This window comes from Scyliorhinus torazame, chromosome 3 (genome assembly GCF_047496885.1).
Source record: "Scyliorhinus torazame isolate Kashiwa2021f chromosome 3, sScyTor2.1, whole genome shotgun sequence".
Classification (NCBI taxonomy): domain Eukaryota; kingdom Metazoa; phylum Chordata; class Chondrichthyes; order Carcharhiniformes; family Scyliorhinidae; genus Scyliorhinus; species Scyliorhinus torazame.
In genome coordinates this window covers 322,028,668-322,049,706 of record NC_092709.1, presented here as the reverse complement: position 1 = coordinate 322,049,706, position 21,039 = coordinate 322,028,668, and the positions used below count along the sequence as shown (strand labels likewise).

The following is a 21,039-nucleotide window of genomic DNA, read 5'->3' as shown; positions in this document are numbered from 1 at the left end:
ATCGAGTGCTGTACTGTTCTATGTTCTATGAAAAGGACATCTGTGGGGAAAAGGCAGGGAAGTGGTACTCAGTGAATCCAGCTCGGAATATCCTCCGTATGTACTGTAACAATTTTATGATTCCAATTCTCTGTCCCAATTGCATTGTGACCCTTCTGTCTTTGGCCTTCTGCATTGTTGCAATGAAGCTCAAACCAAGCTCTTTTGATTGGGTGCCATACTGCCTCTCAGACTCAACACGGAGTTCAACAATTTCAAATCATCAGTACTTCTCCCATTTTTTCAGGCAACAGCAGTCATTAATTATTTGCTCATCTTCCTTTAGATTCTACTTTTATTTCTTTACTTGTTCCATTACCATCTCCCTTTGCCTGGTACCATACCATCATTATTTTATCTGCCTGCCCTTCACCCTTCACAGGCCTTCCCTTTTGTTCTCCCCAAGCCTCACCCCTTTTCCTGTCTCTGCACTTGGTTAAATCTGTTAATTCTCTAACACTTTGAAGTTCTAATTACAGATCATCAACCTGAAATGTTAACTTGTGTTTCTCTCTTCAGAGATGCTACCAGATCTGTTAAGCATTTCCAGCATATTCTGTTTTTATTTAAAATGATAAAAGGGCAGGTGTCCAAAAGATGGATCAAAAGGGCACTTAAAAGAGAAAGTGGAAAAGTGGAGTGTAAAGCCCCAGTGTTCGCGGGGGTGACTTTCTTGTGAAACCTCGCAAGCAGCAAAATCACAAACAATGAACATACTTTTCAATGAGAATCAATTAGATAGGTTCCCACCAGGTGAGGGCAGCATTGGTTTGTGCAGTTACTGTACAGAAAATTGTGGCACACTGTCTGTATGTGACAGATTGGGGTTGGGTGTGGGGACGGGAGGAGACATGTATTAAAATATGTTAAATAAAGGCAATCCCCATTTCTGAAAAAAGTAATCACCTCAAAACTGATGAGCCAAAATCACTGAAAATTTCTACATTGAACAGAACCGTTTATTGCAGCTCTGAACAAGAGATTTGGATATTCACAGGTTAATCTCTGCGGAATGCACTTCAGCTACAACCATTCTAGGCACTGCTTCTCACCCATCGGAAAGTTGCTTTATAAAGAGAATTCAAGTTCCTCAGTCAGGACTAATCTGCTTTCAGAGACTTTGACACCATCACCCCGTTAAAGCCGGCCAAGATTGTTGTTCTGCCATGGCTGCCATCTCCTCGTGGTGAGAAGGAGAGAGAGGAAAGAAAAGAAGGATAACCAAACAATGAATTGCTTGTGATGGACGAAGTAATGTAAAAAGGCTTCAGCACAGTTTAGTGAATACATGAAAAAGGAAATCGCGAAAGAGCAAAGGATATCAGGGACGTGCACAGAAGGTCGTCACGTTTGGTATGTTGCCTCCCAGGTGCAAGGGTACGTGATGTCTCGGATCGTGTTTTCCGGGTCCTTAGGGGGGAGGGGGAGCAGCCCCAAGTCGTGGTCCACATTGGCACCAACGACATAGGTAGGAAAGGGGACAAGGATGTCAGGCAGGCTTTCAGGGAGCTAGGATGGAAGCTCAGAACTAGAACAAACAGAGTTGTTATCTCTGGGTTGTTGCCCGTGCCACGTGATAGTGAGATGAGGAATAGGGAGAGAGAGCATTTAAACACGTGGCTACAGGGATGGTGCAGGCGGGAGGGTTTCAGATTTTTGGATAACTGGGGCTCTTTCTGGGGAAGGTGGGACCTCTACAGACAGGATGGTCTACATCTGAACCTGAGGGGCACAAATATCCTGGGGGGGAGATTTGTTAGTGCTCTTTGGGGGGGTTTAAACTAATGCAGCAGGGGCATGGGAACCTGGATTGTAGTTTTAGGGTAAGGGAGAATGAGAGTATAGAGGTCAGGAGCACAGATTTGACGTCGCAGGAGGGGGCCAGTGTTCAGGTAGGTGGTTTGAAGTGTGTCTACTTCAATGCCAGGAGTATACGAAATAAGGTAGGGGAACTGGCAGCATGGGTTGGTACCTGGGACTTCGATGTTGTGGCCATTTCGGAGACATGGATAGAGCAGGGACAGGAATGGATGTTGCAGGTTCCGGGGTTTAGGTGTTTTAGTAAGCTCAGAGAAGGAGGCAAAAGAGGGGGAGGTGTGGCGCTGCTAGTCAAGAGCAGTATTACGGTGGCGGAGAGGATGCTAGATGGGGACTCTTCTTCCGAGGTAGTATTGGCTGAAGTTAGAAACAGGAAAGGAGAGGTCACCCTGTTGGGAGTTTTTTATAGGCCTCCTAATAGTTCTAGGGATGTAGAGGAAAGGATGGCGAAGATGATTCTGGATATGAGCGAAAGTAACAGGGTAGTTATTATGGGAGACTTTAACTTTCCAAATATTGACTGGAAAAGATATAGTTCGAGTACAATAGATGGGTCATTTTTTGTACAGTGTGTGCAGGAGGGTTTCCTGAAACAATATGTTGACAGGCCAACAAGAGGCGAGGCCACGTTGGATTTGGTTTTGGGTAATGAACCAGGCCAGGCGTTGGATTTGGAGGTAGGAGAGCACTTTGGGGACAGTGACCACAATTCGGTGACGTTTACGTTAATGATGGAAAGGGATAAGTATACACCGCAGGGCAAGAGTTATAGCTGGGGGAAGGGCAATTATGATGCCATTAGACGTGACTTGGGGGGGATAAGGTGGAGAAGTAGGCTGCAAGTGTTGGGCACACTGGATAAGTGGGGCTTGTTCAAGGATCAGCTACTGCGTGTTCTTGATAAGTATGTACCGGTCAGACAGGGAGGAAGGCGTCGAGCGAGGGAACCGTGGTTTACCAAGGAAGTGGAATCTCTTGTTAAGAGGAAGAAGGAGGCCTATGTGAAGATGAAGTGTGAAGTTTCGGTTGGGGCGATGGATAGTTACAAGGTAGCGAGGAAGGATCTAAAGAGAGAGCTAAGACGAGCAAGGAGGGGACATGAGAAGTATTTGGCAGGAAGGATCAAGGAAAACCCAAAAGCTTTCTATAGGTATGTCAGGAATAAGCGAATGACTAGGGAAAGAGTAGGACCAGTCAAGGACAGGGATGGGAAATTGTGTGTGGAGTCTGAAGAGATAGGCGAGATACTAAATGAATATTTTTCGTCAGTATTCACTCAGGAAAAAGATAATGTTGTGGAGGAGAATGCTGAGCCCCAGGCTAATAGAATAGATGGCATTGAGGTACGTAGGGAAGAGGTGTTGGCAATTCTGGACAGGCTGAAAATAGATAAGTCCCCGGGACCTGATGGGATTTATCCTAGGATTCTATGGGAGGCCAGGGAAGAGATTGCTGGACCTTTGGCTTTGATTTTTATGTCATCATTGGCTACAGGAATAGTGCCAGAGGACTGGAGGACAGCAAATGTGGTCCCTTTGTTCAAAAAGGGGAGCAGAGACAACCCCGGCAACTATAGACCGGTGAGCCTCACGTCTGTAGTGGGTAAAGTCTTGGAGGGGATTATAAGAGACAAGATTTATAATCATCTAGATAGGAATAATATGATCAGGGATAGTCAGCATGGCTTTGTGAAGGGTAGGTCATGCCTCACAAACCTTATCGAGTTCTTTGAGAAGGTGACTGAACAGGTAGACGAGGGTAGAGCAGTTGATGTGGTGTATATGGATTTCAGCAAAGCGTTTGAGAAGGTTCCCCACGGTAGGCTATTGCAAAAAATACGGAGGCTGGGGATTGAGGGTGATTTAGAGATGTGGATCAGAAATTGGCTAGCTGAAAGAAGACAGAGGGTGGTGGTTGATGGGAAATGTTCAGAATGGAGTACAGTCACAAGTGGAGTACCACAAGGATCTGTTCTGGGGCCGTTGCTGTTTGTCATTTTTATCAATGACCTAGAGGAAGGCGCAGAAGGGTGGGTGAGTAAATTTGCAGATGATACTAAAGTCGGTGGTGTTGTCGATAGTGTGGAAGGATGTAGCAGGTTACAGAGGGGTATAGATAAGCTGCAGAGCTGGGCTGAGAGGTGGCAAATGGAGTTTAATGTAGAGAAGTGTGAGGTGATTCACTTTGGAAGGAATAACAGGAATGCGGAATATTTGGCTAATGGTAAAGTTCTTGAAAGTGTGGATGAGCAGAGGGATCTAGGTGTCCATGTACATAGATCCCTGAAAGTTGCCACCCAGGTTGATAGGGTTGTGAAGAAGGCCTATGAAGTGTTGGCCTTTATTGGTAGAGGGATTGAGTTCCGGAGTCGGGAGGTCATGTTGCAGCTGTACAGAACTCTGGTACGGCCGCATTTGGAGTATTGCGTACAGTTCTGGTCACCGCATTATAGGAAGGACGTGGAGGCTTTGGAGCGGGTGCAGAGGAGATTTACCAGGATGTTGCCTGGTATGGAGGGAAAATCTTATGAGGAAAGGCTGATGGACTTGAGGTTGTTTTCGTTGGAGAGAAGAAGGTTAAGAGGAGACTTAATAGAGGCATACAAAATGATCAGGGGGTTGGATAGGGTGGACAGTGAGAGCCTTCTCCCGCGGATGGATATGGCTGGCACGAGGGGACATAACTTTAAACTGAGGGGTAATAGATATAGGACAGAGGTCAGAGGTAGGTTCTTTACGCAAAGAGTAGTGAGGCCGTGGAATGCCCTACCTGCTACAGTAGTGAACTCGCCAACATTGAGGGCATTTAAAAGTTTATTGGATAAACATATGGATGATAATGGCATAGTGTAGGTTAGATGGCTTTTGTTTCGGTGCAACATCGTGGGCCGAAGGGCCTGTACTGCGCTGTATTGTTCTATGTTCTATGTTCTATGTTCTAATACTGGGGATGAGGAAAAATAAATTTTCCTCCGATTCTGGATGTTCCAGCCATTCTAAAGGATTGCTGTGCAGCAGTCCTTTAAATTGAAGTTCCTTCATCAGACCTCGGGCAGAAATTTATCAGCCTCTGGGAGATTGGCTGGGCGATGAGGGGGAAATGGGTTGGCATGGAGAGTGGGTTAGCAAAATCACAGGAGCCACATTGCGACAGCTCATTGATATAATCCACACTGTGGCATTTTACAAGTAGTGGCACTGGATGCAAAGTGACTGACAATAACTTTAACCCTATTCAGGGCCATTTTCTCGGGTGCCGGTATCTTGCTGATGGGAGACAACTCTCCGCTGTGAGGGGAGGCCACCAGCTTCAAGGGGCAGCCTCCCAGCAACTACCCAGGAGGACCATCTATGGGATGGCGTAAAGAGGGGACCGAAAGCAGGAATGAAAGCCCCCACAATCCCTCTCATCTCCCTGGAAAGGGTTCAAGTCTGATCCTTGGCGCCCTGAATTTTGTTTCTTCAACTTACCTAGCTACCCAGATTCCAAGCCATCCTGCATCCCTCAGCAACAACCAACACTCTCAGCAGTGCTGCTGAATCATCGGAGTGCCGGTCCTTTGATTGTGCTGGCAGCAGTGCACAAGAGCATCAGAAGCCTGCTCGCTGTCCTTAATTGGACAGCAGGCCACAAGCAAATAATTAAGAGACCAAGTCTAACTAATGGCTGATGCAGTTTATGTCCTGCTACTGTAAATTATGGCTTATTATAAATTTAATTCTGTGTTGTCCTTCTATAAATTAATCTGCATCCCTAGTTTATAAATACACTCACAATCCCACTGCGTTTTACATATATGTCACCTTCATCATCAAATTAATAACAAATATCTGGCAGTAGTTAAATAATAAAATAAAATACATTATCAAGGGGAGATGGTGGTGTAGCAATAATCCAGAGGCCCAGGCCCGTGCCCTGGGGGCACAAGTTCAAATCCCACCACAGCAGCTTCTGGAATTTAAGTTCAATCCATAAAATCTGGAATTAAAAGTTAGTCGCATCACTGAAAAGGAATTCATGACAAGAGTATATTTCTCGGGCTTATTTCAAAAGGATATGGGAAAGTTGGATCTAGACATTTTAGAACTGAGCCTCAATATTCAGTGATATGGGGCGTCATTCTCCGACCCCCCGCCGGGTCGGAGAATGGCCGTTGGCCGCCGTGAATCCCGCCCCCGCCCCCGCCGAAGTCTCCGAAGGGAGAAAAGTCGGCGGGGCGTTAATGGCGCCGCTGCCGCGGAGAATGTCACGGGCCTGCGCAAGGCAGCCGATTTTCGGCCTGCCGATATTCTCCCTTCCGGATGGGCCGAAGTCCCGTCGACGTGATGACCGTTCACGTCGACGTCAATCAAACCTCCTTTTCATCGGCGTGACCCGGTGCTCCAGGCTCACGCCGACCAGCGAGGAGGTGAGTGACGGCCTGGGGGGTTGGCTCTGGGCAGGAAATGGCGTGGCCGCAGACTGATTGCCTGAGAAGAGGTGTGTCTCGGCTTGTGTGTGTGTGCGGCGGGGGGGGGGGGGGGGTGGTTAGAGTAGGCTGGGCTCCGGGGGAGTGCCGGGAGGGGGTCCGTGCCGGGGTGGAGGTTGTGGAGGGGGTCCGTGCCGGGGTGGAGGTTGGGGGTTGTGGAGGGGGTCCGTGCCGGGGTGGAGGTTGGGGGGGGGGGGTCCGTGCTGGGGTGGAGGTTGGGGGTTGGGGAGGGGGTCCGTGCCGGGGTGGAGGTTGGGGGTTGTGGAGGGGGTCCGTGCCGGGGTGGAGGTTGGGGGTTGTGGAGGGGGTCCGTGCCGGGGTGGAGGTTGGGGGTTGTGGAGGGGGTCCGTGCCGGGGTGGAGGTTGGGGGGGGGGGGTCCGTGCTGGGGTGGAGGTTGGGGGTTGTGGAGGGGGTCCGTGCCGGGGTGGAGGTTGTGGAGGGGGTCCGTGCCGGGGTGGAGGTTGGGGGTTGTGGAGGGGGTCCGTGCCGGGGTGGAGGTTGGGGGTTGTGGAGGGGGTCCGTGCCGGGGTGGAGGTTGGGGGGGGGGGGTCCGTGCTGGGGTGGAGGTTGGGGGTTGTGGAGGGGGTCCGTGCCGGGGTGGAGGTTGTGGAGGGGGTCCGTGCCGGGGTGGAGGTTGGGGGTTGTGGAGGGGGTCCGTGCCGGGGTGGGTGATGGGAGGGCAAATGAGTTGGTCCACCTGGCCAGGTGCCAGCCTCCAACAGTTGGACCCATGCGGTCCATGCCACCTGGCTGGGGGGAGGAGGGGATATGGGCAATGATGACATGTCGTCGTTCCCCTCCCCCCCACCAGGTCGTCATGTTTTCAGATCATCCAGCGATGTTGGCCGCCGTGGTGGCAGCCGCTCATGTCTATGTTGCCCTGGATGAGGAGGAGGAGGAGGAGGAGGAGGAGGAGGAGCGTGCCAGAGAGGCGGCGCAGGCTGCCGCAGAGGGGCAGGCGGCAGCCGCCCAGGCTGGAGGGACACCTGACCGACAGGACGAGGAGGGGGAGGAGGACGTCGCGGCCCCACGGCAACGGAGGCACCCGAGGGCGCCCCGTGTGTACCGGCCCCGGCAGTCATACCAGGACCTCACGGACCGGGAATGCAGGAGGAGACTCCGGATGAGCCGGGAAACCGTGGCACACATCTGCCACCTGCTGGCACACCTGTCACCGCGTGGCACTGGCGGGGGACACCCTCTCCCCGTGTCCGTCAAGGTTACGGTGGCCCTGAACTTTTATGCAACGGGGTCATTCCAGGCACCGAGTGGGGACCTGTCCGGCATATCGCAGACATCGGTGCATCGGTGCATCCGGGCAGTGACAGATGCCCTTTATGCCATGGCGCACCGCTACATCCGCTTCCCCGTGGACCGGGCCAGCCAAGATGCCCGGGCCGTGGGCTTCTCTGCCATTGCCGGGTTCCCCATGGTCCAGGGCGCGATCGATGGGATGCACGTCGCCGTGCGGCCACCTGCAGATAACAGGGCCGTGTTCACTAATAGGAAGGGGACCTATTCGATGAACGTACAGGTGGTCTGCGACCACCGCATGATGATCCTGCACGTCTGCGCCCGTTACCCAGGCAGTGTACACGACTCATTCGTGTTGTCGCGGTCATCCATCCCCGGCATGTACGAGGGACGCCATCCCCGGCTGAGGGGCTGGTTGCTGGGCGACAGGGGCTACCCATTGCGATCGTGGCTGATGACGCCTATACGGAGGCCACGCAATGAGGCGGAGAACCGCTACAATGATGCCCATGTAGCGACAAGGGGAGTGATCGAGAGGTGCTTTGGCGTGCTGAAGATGCGTTTCAGGTGCCTGGACCTCTCTGGGGGCGCCCTCCAGTATCGGTCAGATAGGGTCGGCCGCATCATTGTGGTGTGCTGCGTCCTGCACAACATAGCCCAGCAGAGGGGCGATGTGCCGCAGGCAGAGGAGGGCGGAGTGGAGGAGCAGCAGGAAGAGGCCCAGTCCTCCCCAGATGAGGGGGATGGGGGCAATGGTCAGGGCAGACGGGGTAGACACAGACGGGTGGCTGTCCACCGTTACCGGCTGGCCCAGCGGGCACGGGACAGACTGATAGACGCCCGCTTCACTGACTAGATGGGCGTGGGAATCGGGTAGTATGGCCACAGACCGCACACCATGACAACAGCCGACCACCCACACCCCCCACCCATCCATCCACCCAGCACCATCACCCCCCTCCCCAACCCCACACACCCCACCCGCATGCACACCACCCCCCCACTCCCAATTGCCGATCCACCGGCGGCACAACGGGCCGGGCTCACCCAGTTGCGGGTGGACGCGTGTCTATCGCAGGCCATGGAGAATGATGACAGCCCGCCTCCGATGAGCTCCTGGCTCTACATCGTTGGACTATGTCTGACCCATGGCCACAGTACCACCATCCACCCGGACCATCCCTGCATGCGGCTGTGATACTGCAGCGCACGGTCCCGTCCTCTGCCCGGGGGATGTTGATGGCGGCCCAGGGGGAAGGGGGCAGACTCACCTGGGGCTGAGGTAAGACCACCCCTCACACACACACTTGCGCTCAACGTACATGACACCCCCGCACACTTTGGACAGAGCATAAAGGCAGCTTCGGTAGGTGTAACATTGACTTTAATAACCAAAGGAGTTCATGCACGTGCCCTAGCGCCTAAAACTCATCTGTGCCCTGCACCCGTGCCAACTTACTCAGTGTCTAATTGTTTGGCCTTACGGGCCCTTTGACTACGTCTACGTGGTTCCCCAGACGGTACAGCAGAACTGGAGGTGGACTCCTGTGATTCCTGCCCTCTGACACTGGATCCCTTTGGCGGCCGTTTCCTGGGGCGTCCTGGCCTAGATGGGCCAGGCTGCGGCCCGGGCGACTGGGATGGCGAGCTGCCTGCCTGTCCTGCCCGTTGCCCACCCGATGCACCTGGGACGGAAGGGGGGGAGTCCGAGGTGTCGCGGTGTACCGGGACCTCCCCTACAGAGGGAGCCGGGATGGACCACACCACCTCCTCCTCCCTCGGGGTGCCCGATGGCCCCCAGGCCTCTACATGGGTGGGGGATGCGAACGGACTGGCCATCCGACGCGCCCCCGACATCTGGCGCTGCCAGTCCTGGAGGCCCGTGCTGGTATCGACAGGGGTCTGCAGGTTTGCAGCCATGGAGCCCAGGGGGTTGTCGAACCCTGTCTGCGACAGTGCGACGCCAGCTCGCACATGGCCACTGGCGCCGATGCCCTCAGCGATGGCCTGCTGAGACTGGGCCATGGCCTGCAGAGACTGGGCCATGGCCTGCAGAGACTGGGCTATGGCCTGCTGAGACTGGGCCATGGCCTGCTGAGACTGGGCTATGGCGTTGAGCGCCTCTGCCATCTGGCGCTGGCACTGGCTCATGGCCTCCTGTGAGAGGGCAGCCATTTCCTGGGCCACAGACGCCGCCTGCACGGAAGGCCCCAGGCCTCGCAAACCGTTCCCCATGTCTGACACCGTCGCACCCATTGCCTCCACCGCGGACGCCACCCGTGCGGTGTCAGCCTGGGTGGCACGCATGACCGGGACCACTCCCAGCTCCTGGACGCGGGTGGACTCCTCCACCTGCGACCGCAGCCGCCGCAAGCCACCCGTCACCCTATTCGCTCGTCTCCGTGTCGGTGGTTGCATCGGATCTATGTGTGGGTGTGGTAACTGCAGGAACCCGGGATCCATCTGGGCGGCAGATGTTCGCTTGGCCTGGGCTGCCCTCCGACCGCCCGGTCCCTCTGCTGCTCCTACCTCCACCTGCTGTACCGGGACGGCTGTGTTGTGCGCACCAGTGAGTGTACCAGACGCCTCATCACTAAAGTGCCCAACCGTGGTGAGTGTTTCTGCGATGGTGGAGGGTGTTGGTGACAGCAGTGGCGTTGTGTCGTGCTCTTCGTCCCACTCTGAGTCCATGGCACTTTGGGGTGGGGGTTCGTCTCCACCCATCCACTCTGAGTCACTGTCCGGTATTTCGTCTTCCCGGGTAGGGGTGTCCTGGGTAGTGCTGTCCCGGGTAGTGCTGTCCCGGGTAGGGGTGTCCTGGGTAGTGGTGTCCCGGGTAGGGGTGTCCTGGATAGTGGTGTCCTGGGTAGTGGTGTCCTGGCTCGGATGTGACGGGGGCCTGTGGCTGCCCCCCTCATCGCTGGGTGGTCGCTCCCGCACGTGACGGGGGTGTCGTCTCCCTGTTGCTCCAGGTCTCTCCGTCTCCCGTGGTCTCCGAGGGGCATCCTGCGGGCGTCGCATGCTGGAGGGTTCGGGTCTCTCCGTCTCCCGTGGTCTCCGAGGGGCATCCTGCGGGCGTCGCATGCTGGAGGGTTCGGGTCTCTCCGTCTCCCGTGGTCTCCGAGGGGCATCCTGCGGGCGTCGCATGCTGGAGGGTTCGGGTCTCTCCGTCTCCCGTGGTCTCCGAGGGGCATCCTGCGGGCGTCGCATGCTGGAGGGTTCGGGTCTCTCCGTCTCCCGTGGTCTCCGAGGGGCATCCTGCGGGCGGTCTGCATCTGCGGGGATGGGTGCCTGGACGTTTGGTCCTGCGATACACAATGAAGCATGCATGGTTAGACATCAGGCAGTGATCAGGTGATACGGGAGAGGGGGATATAGGGGAGGGGGGATATGGGGACGGGCTGTTGGTGGCTCACTTGCTCGTGGGGCCCCGACCTCTGCATCAGCAACCTCCCGGTCGTCAGGTCCGCCAGCCAGTTCCAGGGCCCTTTCCTCGTGTACGGTCAGTGGCCTCTCATCAGCGGGCCCTCCTCCAGTCCTCACATGCTCCCTATTGTTGTGTGCGCGCTTCTCCTGGGGGGGGGGGGGGGGGGGTGGTGGCAGGGGTAAAAGGCAACAGTGTTAGGCAGGTATATGAATGCACGCCATCGGTTGCGCGTGCATTGCAGAGGTTAAGGTTAGGGCTGGATTCACTTGGGGATATGGGGGATATGGGGGAGGGGGGATATGGGGGAGGGGGGATATGGGGGATATGGGGGAGGGGGGATATGGGGGATATGGGGGAGGGGGGATATGGGGGATATGGGGGAGGGGGGATATGGGGGAGGGGGGAATATGGGGGATATGGGGGAGGGGGGATATGGGGGAGGGGGGGATATGGGGGAGGGGGGATATGGGGGATATGGGGGAGGGGGGATATGGGGGAGGGTGGATATGTGGGAGGGGGGGATATGGGGGAGGGGGGATATGGGGGAGGGGGGATATGGGGATATGGGGGAGGGGGGAATATGGGGGATATGGGGGAGGGGGGGATATGGGGGAGGGGGGAATATGGGGGATATGGGGGAGGGGGGATATGGGGGATATGGGGGAGGGGGGGATTTGGGGGAGAGGGGATATGGGGGATATGGGGGACGCTCACCCTGCCTGCTCTGACGAGGTCGTTCACCTTCTTGTGGCACTGGGTGCCTGTCCGTGGTGTCAGGGCCACAGCGGTGACGGCCTCTGCCACCTCCCTCCACAGACGCCGGCTGTGGCGTGGGGCAACTCTGCGGCCGTGCCCGGGATACAGGGCGTCCCTCCTCTGCTCCACCGCATCCAGGAGCGCCTCCACATCGCGTGACTCGAACCTCGGGGCTGAGCGACGGCCAGCCATCAAGTCGGGTGTTGCGGTCGGCTGTTCCGGTCGGGTGGGGGGGGAGCTGCGCGGCCTTATGAGCCGTCACGCCGTGCAGCGCGTATGACGCTGCACGGCGTGAACCACTGCGCAAGCGCGGATCCCGTTACGTCGCTGCTAGCCCATTTCGGGCCGCAGACTATCGGCCCATTTTTATGACGTGACGCAAGTGGGATTTGCGCCGTTTTTTGCGCCGATCGGCGGAGTTTCCGCCGATAACGGAGAATTTCGCCCATGATTTTATCTTTCAGTAATGACATTTGAACTCCGGATATGGAAAATGTAAGCATTCAGCACTGATTTTCTCTGACTGAACGCTACACACCTGAAGTATTCATCATTAACATTCAGCCTTTTCGGGTCAAATTATAAATATGGAGCATACTCTTCCTCTCCCTGAGACAAATCTTAGAAGAACAACAAGATGGCACTGTTTACATTTTCTTTAATGTGTAGCCTCTGAGCAAGACAGGCAATCTTTTGCATAATATCCAAAACAGAAACTAAATTGAGACAGCCATGACAAGCAAAGCAAATAGTCTGATTCCAGGTCCATCAATTCCATTCTGATTCCTGACATTAGGCCAGTTTTTTACAACTTTTTTTCCGGGGACCCATTTTTACCAACCGGCACACGGCAGCCGACCTTCACGATCCACCATTTTTTCTTACCTTTAATGCGAAAGGTGAGCCTGCTTGGTCCTCATGATCTCATTCCAATCATGTTCACAGGAGAGCGTGGATTTCATACCTCAGTTCATAAACTCTGAGTAGCTCCCCTGTTGACTGATCATTACATTAACTCTTCAAGCGGATGAAGTCATTGGGATTGACTGGTCACTGTTTCAATCCAATGCTTTAATGTAGTCTAAAAGGGCAGCAAAACATTTATAGCCACCCTTAATTACACAGAGGGAGAAGATGTGATGATTTCCCATGGCTTTCATTATATCCCTTGCCAAACGTTCAGTTCTGTCCATGATTAAACCATGAGGAATATCTCCTCTCTCCAGATCAGTACAGTAATGTAAATTAGGGATGCAAAATCGAAGTCATAGCCTTGTCCATCAACGGTGATCACCACGCAGTCAGTCGCCACCATGCCACGTTCGCACTTTGACCCCGGCTTCAGGTCCCAACGCTCCCGGGCCACGTGCGCACTGATGAGCGGACACACATGCGCAGTGCGCCCGCATTTTTTTTAGCTGGTCGCGGCCGCCATTTTCAAAGTCGCTCACATTGTATTGTTAAAAGCCGGCTGCGGCGGCTGTTGCGCGTGAATTACCATGATCGGGAACGCCGTGATGACGGCTCCGCAACCCACCCGCGAGTCGCGACCCCCAGTTTGAAAATGGCTGCACTGGGACAACTTTTTCTTGGAATTATTTTCCTTGCAGATAAAATAAAATTTCTTCAGACCAGAAACTCAGCATGTGAGGAAGAATAGGAAAGTGAATGTGGCATATCATTTTGTGTATCAACATAGCAACATCCTACTGATTCATCGGCTTGTTGCAGGTCAGTACAAGATTATTTTAGCCCCATGCAAGTAGCAGAGGATCACCCTGGTGCAGGTTTGCAAGTGCACATTTGTTTTGTTACATTCTGGACATTCCGATTTAAAAACATGCAGTCATTAAAAAAAGCAGGTCAGAACCCTTTATTCTTATTCTGCTCATGGTCCTGAAACCTATTTTCCAATCCTTCAATCATGCATTTTTGACCAATCACTATAATTCAACCAAACTTAACATCTGTTTCCACTGGCTCAATATTCAGAATTTAACATTCTTCAGAATTTAACTTATTTACAATAAACCTTATGATACTGAAATGGTACAGACTAAAAAGATGGAACACAAGTACACCATTGACACAGGTACGAGACTATCATTGAACAGCCATAAAAATACAAATGTTCTGTCCAATCAGTCCACTTTGATGCTTATACTCCAAACGAGCTATAATGCTAGTTCCACATGCTCATTTGTTCCAGAGAAAGTTCCTTTCCCTGGACTTTTTTTTGTCAAGTTCAAATCCATAGAGTAAAACAATGTTAGAAATGTAGAAAATTTACAGCACAGAATTATTTTCCTCACTGACAGCCACATGGCCAATTTTTGCATCATCTGCAAACTTCTTGACCATGCCTCTCCCCCCCCCCCCCCACCGCACTTCAAGCCTAAACCGTTGGTTATATACTGTGAAAAGCAACCTAAAGTTAGAAGGTTTTGTGCTTTCACTGGTAACTCCACTACAGTAAGGAAAATCCTGTTTTACACTCCCTTCATGGACCTCATCCCACAAGTCCCACTATAATTAGTTCAGAAGAGAAGGCTGAAATTATAAACAATTGCTTGGAAATATACAAATATATCAAACTGGTTCAACATGAGCACGCACGGAAATTAGTACAAGTCTTTCAATTTTGTAAATGTTTACAACATAAGTAATTCGCAAAAAAATTAGCTTATCTCTAAAGTAATAAGATTTCAGCAAGCAAATCTCACAATAATTTGCCTATTTGCAATGAAATGTATGTTTTCAATTAAACAAGCATTACAATCGTCCATAATGAATATTGTCGTCACAGATGTGGAGTTATGGGGCGTCATTCTCCGACCCCCCAGCGGGTCGGAGAATGGCCGTTGGCCGCCGTGAATCCCGCCCCCGCCGGTTGCCGAAGTCTCCGAAGGGAGAAAAGTCGGCGGGGCGTTAATGGCGCCGCAGACGTCGGAGAATCGCAAGGGTGTGCGCAAGGCAGCCGATTTTGGGCCTGCCGATATTCTCCCGTCCGGATGGGCCGAAGTCCCGTCGACGTGATGACAGGTCACGTCGACGTAAATCAAACCTCCAGCGTGGAGGTGAGTGACGGCCTGGGGGGTTGGCCGCTGGGCAGGCGATGGCGTGGCCGCAGTCTGAATGTGTGGGGAGAGGTGTGTCTAGGGTTGTGTGTGTGTGTGTGTGCGCGGCGGGGGGGTGTGGGGGGGTGGTTAGAGTGGGCTGGGCTCCGGGGGAGTGCCGGGAGGAGGGTCAGTGCTGGGGAGGAGGATGGGGGGTCCGTGCCGGGGAGGAGGTTGGGGTCCGTGCCGGGGAGGAGGATGGGGGGCCCGTGCCGGGGAGGAGGTTGGGGGGTCCGTGCCGGGGAGGAGGTTGGGGGGTCCGTGCCGGGGAGGAGGATGGGGGGCCCGTGCCGGGGAGGAGGATGGGGGGCCCGTGCCGGGGAGGGGGATGTGGGGGGGGGTTCGTGCCGGGAAGGAGGATGGGGGGCCCGTGCCGGGGAGGAGGATGGGGGGCCCGTGCCGGGGATGAGGATGGGGTCCGTGCCGGGGAGGAGGATGGGGCCCGTGCCGGTGAGGGGGATGCGAGGGCAAGTGAGTTGGTCCACCTGGCCAGGTGCCAGCCTCCAACAGTTGGACCCATGCGGTCCATGCCACCTGGCTGGGGGGGGGGGGGGGGATATGGGCAATGATGACATGTCGTCGTTCCCCCCCCCCCCCCCCCCCAACCAGGCCGTCATGTTTTCCGATCATCCAGCGATGTTGGCCGCCGTGGCGGCAGCCGCTAACGTCTATGTTGCCCTGGATGAGGAGGAGGAGGAGGAGGAAGAGGAGGAGCGTGCCAGAGAGGCGGCGCAGGCTGCCGCAGAGGGGCAGGCGGCAGCCGCCCAGGCTGGAGTGACACCTAACCGACAGGACGAGGTGGGGGAGGAGGATGTCGCAGCCCCACGGCAACGGAGGCACCCGAGGGCGCCCCGTGTGTACCGGCACCGGCAGTCATACCAGGACCTCACGGACCGGGAATGCAGGAGGAGACTCCGGATGAGGCGGGAAACCGTGGCACACATCTGCCACCTGCTGGCACACCTGTCACCGCGTGGCACTGGCGGGGGACACCCTCTCCCCGTGTCCGTCAAGGTTACGGTGGCCCTGAACTTTTATGCAACGGGGTCATCCCAGGCACCGAGTGGGGACCTGTCCGGCATATCGCAGACATCGGTGCATCGGTGCATCCGGGCAGTGACAGATGCCCTATGTGCCATGGCGCACCGCTACATCCGCTTCCCTGTGGACCGGGCCAGCCAAGATGCCCGGGCCGTGGGCTTCTCTGCCGTGGCCGGGTTCCCCATGGTCCAGGGCATGATTGATGGGATGCACGTCGCCGTGTGGCCACCTGCAGATAACAGGGCCGTGTTCACCAATAGGAAGGGGACCTATTCGATGAACATACAGGTGGTCTGCGACCACCGCATGATGATCCTGCACGTCTGCGCCCGTTACCCAGGCAGTGTACACTACTCATATGTGTTGTCGCGGTCATCCATCCCCGGCATGTACGAGGGACGCCATCCCCAGCTGAGGGGCTGGTTTCTGGGCGACAGGGGCTACCCATTGTGATCGTGGCTGATGACGCCTATACGGAGGCCACGCAATGAGGCGGAGAACCGCTACAATGATGCCCATGTAGCGACAAGGGGAGTGATAGAGAAGTGCTTTGGCGTGCTGAAGATGCGTTTCAGGTGCCTGGACCTCTCTGGGGGCGCCCTCCAGTATCGGTCAGATAGGGTCGGCCGCATCATTGTGGTGTGCTGCGTCCTGCACAACATAGCCCAGCAGAGGGGCGATGTGCCGCAGGCAGAGGAGGGCGGAGTGGAGGAGCAGCAGGAAGAGGCGCAGTCCTCCCCAGATGAGGGGGATGGGGGCAATGGTCAGGGCAGACGGGGTAGACACAGGCGGGTGGCTGTCCACCGTTACCAGCTGGCCCAGCGGGCACGGGACAGGCTGATAGCCGCCCGCTTCACTGACTAGATGGACGTGGGAATCGGGTAGTACGGCCACAGACCGCACACCATGGCAACAGCCGACCACCCACACCCCCCACCCATCCACCCACCCAGCACCCTCACCCCCCTCCCCAACCCCACCCACCCCACCCGCATGCACACCACCCCCCCCATTGCCGATCCACCTGCGGCACAATGGCCGGGTTCACACAGTTGCGGGTGGACGCGTGTCTATTGCAGGCCATGGAGGATGATGACAACCCGCCCTGCGATGAGCTCCTGGCTCCACATCGTTGGACTATGTCTGACCCATGGCCACAGTACCACCATCCACCCGGACCATCCCTGCATGCAGCTGGGACACTGCAGCGCACGGTCCCGTCCTCTGCCCGGGGGGATGTTGATGGCGGCCCAGGGGGAAGGGGCAGACTCACCTGGGGCTGAGGTAAGACCACCCCTCACACACACACTTGCGCTCAATGTACATGACACCCCCGCACGCTTTGGACAGAGCACAAAGGCAGCTTCTGTAGGTGTAACATTGACTTTAATAACCAAAGGAGTTCATGCACGTGCCCTAGCCCCTAAAACTCATCTGTGCCCTGCACCCGTGCCAACTTACTCAGTGTCTAATTGTTTGGCCTTACGGGCCCTTTGACTACGTCTACGTGGTTCCCCAGACGGTACAGCAGAACTGGAGGTGGACTCCTGTGATTCCTGCCCTCTGACACGGGATCCCTTTGGCGGCCGTTTCCTGGGGCGTCCTGGCCTAGATGGGCCAGGGTGCAGCCCGGGCGACTGGGATGGCGAGCTGCCAGCCTATCCTGCCCGTTGCCCACCCGATGCACCTGGGACGGAAGGGGGGTGGGGGGGGGGGGGGGGTCCGCGGTGTCGCGGTGTTCCGGGGCCTCCCCTACAGGGGGACCCGGGACGGACCACACCACCTCCTCCTCCCTCGGTGTGCCCGATGGCCCCCAGGGCTCTACATGGGTGGGGGATGCGAACGGACTGGCCATCCGACGCCCCCCCGACATCTGGCGCTGCCAGTCCTGGAGGCCCGTGCTGGTGTCGACAGGGGTCTGCAGGTTTGCAGCCATGGAGCCCAGGGTATTGGCAAACCCTGTCTGTGACTGTGTGACGCCGGCTCGCACATGGCCAATGGCGCCGATGCCCTCAGCGATGGCCTGCTGAGACTGGGTTATGGCCTGCAGAGACTGGGCTATGGCCTGCTGAGAATGGGCCATGGCCTGCAGAGACTGGGCCATGGCGTTGAGCGCCTCTGCCATCTGGCGCTGGCACTGGCTCATGGCCTCCTGTGAGAGGGCAGCCATGTCCTGGGCCACAGACGCCGCCTGCACGGAAAGCCCCAGGCCTCGCAAACCGTTCCCCATGTCTGACACCGTCGTACCCATTGCCTCCACCGCGGACGCCACCCGTGCGGTGTCGGCCTGGGTGGCACGTATGACCGGCACCACTCCCAGCTCCTGGACGCGGGTGGACTCCTCCGACTGCAGCCTGCGACTGCAGCCGCCGCAAGCCGGCCGTCACCCTCTTCGCTCGTCTCCGGGTCGGTGGTTGCATCGGATCTATGGGTGGGTGTAGTAACTCCAGGAACCCGGGATCCATCTGGGCGGCAGATGTTCGCTTGGCCTGGGCTGCCCTCCGACCGCCCGGCCCGTCTGCTGCTCCTACCTCCACCTGCTGTACCAGGACGGCTGTGTTGTGCGCACCAGTGAGTGTACCAGACGCCTCATCACTAAAGTGCCCAACCGAGGTGAGTGTTTCTGCGATGGTGGAGGGTGTTGGTGACAGCAGTGGCGTTGTGTCGTGCTCTTCGTTCCACTCTGAGTCCATGGCACTTTGGGGTGGGGGTTCGTCTCCACCCATCCACTCTGTGTCACTGTCCGGTATTTCGTCTTCCTGGGTAGTGCTGTCCCGGGTAGGGGTGTCCCGGGTAGGGGTGTCCTGGCTCGGCTGTGACGGGGGCCTGTGGCTGCCCCTCTCGTCGCTGGGTGGCACACGCCTGCGTCGTCGCGCCCGCACGTGACGGGGGCGTCGTCTCCCTGTTGCTCCAGGTCTCTCCGTCTCCCGTGGTCTCCAAGGGACATCCTGCGGGCGTCGCATGCCGGAGGGTCCGGGTCTCGCCGTCTCCCGTGGTGTGCGAGGGGCATCCTGCGGGCGGTCTGCATTTGCGGGGATGGGATATGGCGGAGGGGGGTATATGGGGGATATGGGGGAGGGGGGTATATGGGGGATATGGGGGAGGGGGGTATATGGGGGAGGGGGGTATATGGGGGATATGGGGGATATGGGGGGATATGGGGGAGGGGGGATATGGGGGAGGGGGGATATGGGGGAGGGGGGATATGGGGGAGGGGGGATATGGGGGAGGGGGGATATGGGGGAGGGGGGATATGGGGGAGGGGGGATATGGGGGAGGGGGGATATGGGGGAGGGGGGATATGGGGGAGGGGGGGATAGGGGATATGGATATGGGGGATATGGGATATGGGGGATAGGGAATATGGGGAATATGGGGGAGGGGGGATATGGGGGAGGGGGGATATGGGGTATATGGGGGAGGGGGGATATGGAGTATATGGGGAGGGGGGGATATGGGGAGGGGGCATATGGATATCGGGCGGGGGGGGGAGGCTCACCCTGCCTGCTCTGACGAGGTCGTTCACCTTCTTGTGGCACTGGGTGCCTGTCCGTGGTGTCAGGGCCGCAGCGGTGACGGCCTCTGCCACCTCCCTCCACAGACGCCGGCTGTGGCGTGGGGCAACTCTGTGGCCATGCCCGGGATACAGGGTCTCCCTCCTCTGCTCCACTGCGTCCAGGAGCGCCTCCACATCCCGTGACTGGAACCTCGGGGCTGAGCGGCGGCCGGCCATCCGGTCGGGTGTTCCGGTCGGGTGGGGGGAGCAGCGCGTCCTCATGAGCCGTCACGCCGTGCGGCGTGTCTGACGCTGCACGGCGTGAACCACGTGAGCAAGCGCGGATCCCGTCACTTTTGCGGCGTGACGCAAGTCGGATTTGCGCCGTTTTTTGCGCCGATCGGCGGACTTTGCATCGATAACAGAGAATTTCGCCCATGTAGTCTCTGACACAAATAAATATCTTTCATGGCAAACTTAATTAGCAGTTTGCATTTTTGATTTCTGATCGGAATTAGAATGGCAGTGGTGATGCTACTTGTTCATCAGCTGAGGGAGATACAATCCAAACACTATCCACTGACCATTTTGCGAAATGCTCATGGGAATGTCCATTGAGGCCAGGATTCTGAACCCCATCTATTCAAATAGCCTATCAACACACTCTCAGGAATCAAACAACACTTCAGCAAGTGTCACGTGCCATTAATGGAGGAAAAGAAGGGAAGAGACATCCCTCCCTAAAAAGCTGCACAGTATGATCATTAAGTAGTAAGATTAACATCATGAACCCTTGACTGCATTTCAAATCCCAACAGCCAGAGATCTGTACAGGTATGCTTAAACCAAACAATACGCACCTTGTTTGCGAACATCTTCCACAGCCACTAGCAGCTCATCCTTCAGATCCTGGCTCTCTTTTGCAATCTGGTCCCCCTTCTCTAAAAAGTTTTGTGTTGCTTGTTCTACAGAAGCAGCCAATACATGTGCTTTCTTGGATCGACCTTTCTTTTTACTTGATGGGCCCTTGCTGCTTGTGTTCACAAGGGTAGTTACCTAAAGATAATAAAAACCAAATTAAGTAACTTCTGAAGCATTTATTTCTTCAAGACTGATTGTGCACGCCCAGTGTTTTGCACAGAAATGCAGAACCCAAACCCTTAGCAAAATCTATGTATTCTATCATTTTTTGTGACAACACATTGTGCAGCATTTTCTCCTGCTCACAACTAAACATGAGGCAGAGAGCTTTGCGTTTAAAAAAAATCAAACTTAAGGAGAACAAAGTTAATGTAATAATTTGTAACGCCATTCTGATTTGACCACAATCAAGATAGTTCTGAGATTACATGCCCACAGATAGTGCATGGGATTTCCATCTCATAGAATCCCTACGGTGCAGGAGGTCATTCGGCCCATCAGGTCTGCACCAACCATTTGAAAGAGCACTCTACCTGGGCCCATGTCCCTACCCTATCCCCGTAACCCAGTAAGGCCACATATCCTTTGGACACTAAGAGGCAATTTAGCACTTTTATACTCTATTCCTTTAGTTCTAAAGGACAAAATTCAATTCGCCTTCCTTATTACCTGCTGTACCTTTACACTAGTTTTCTGCGATTT

The 21,039-nt window shown here is 55.6% G+C and overlaps 1 protein-coding gene across 1 annotated transcript in view; it reads right to left on the bottom strand.

Moving 5' to 3' along the window:
* ctnna2 (catenin (cadherin-associated protein), alpha 2) overlaps positions 1-21,039 on the bottom strand; it is a 1,959,617-nt gene that overhangs the window by 1,845,387 nt on the left and 93,191 nt on the right. The window contains exon 3 of the mRNA XM_072497636.1: positions 20,277-20,472. Coding sequence (XP_072353737.1) covers positions 20,277-20,472 — 196 coding nt within the window. The remainder of the gene's footprint in view (positions 1-20,276; positions 20,473-21,039) is intronic.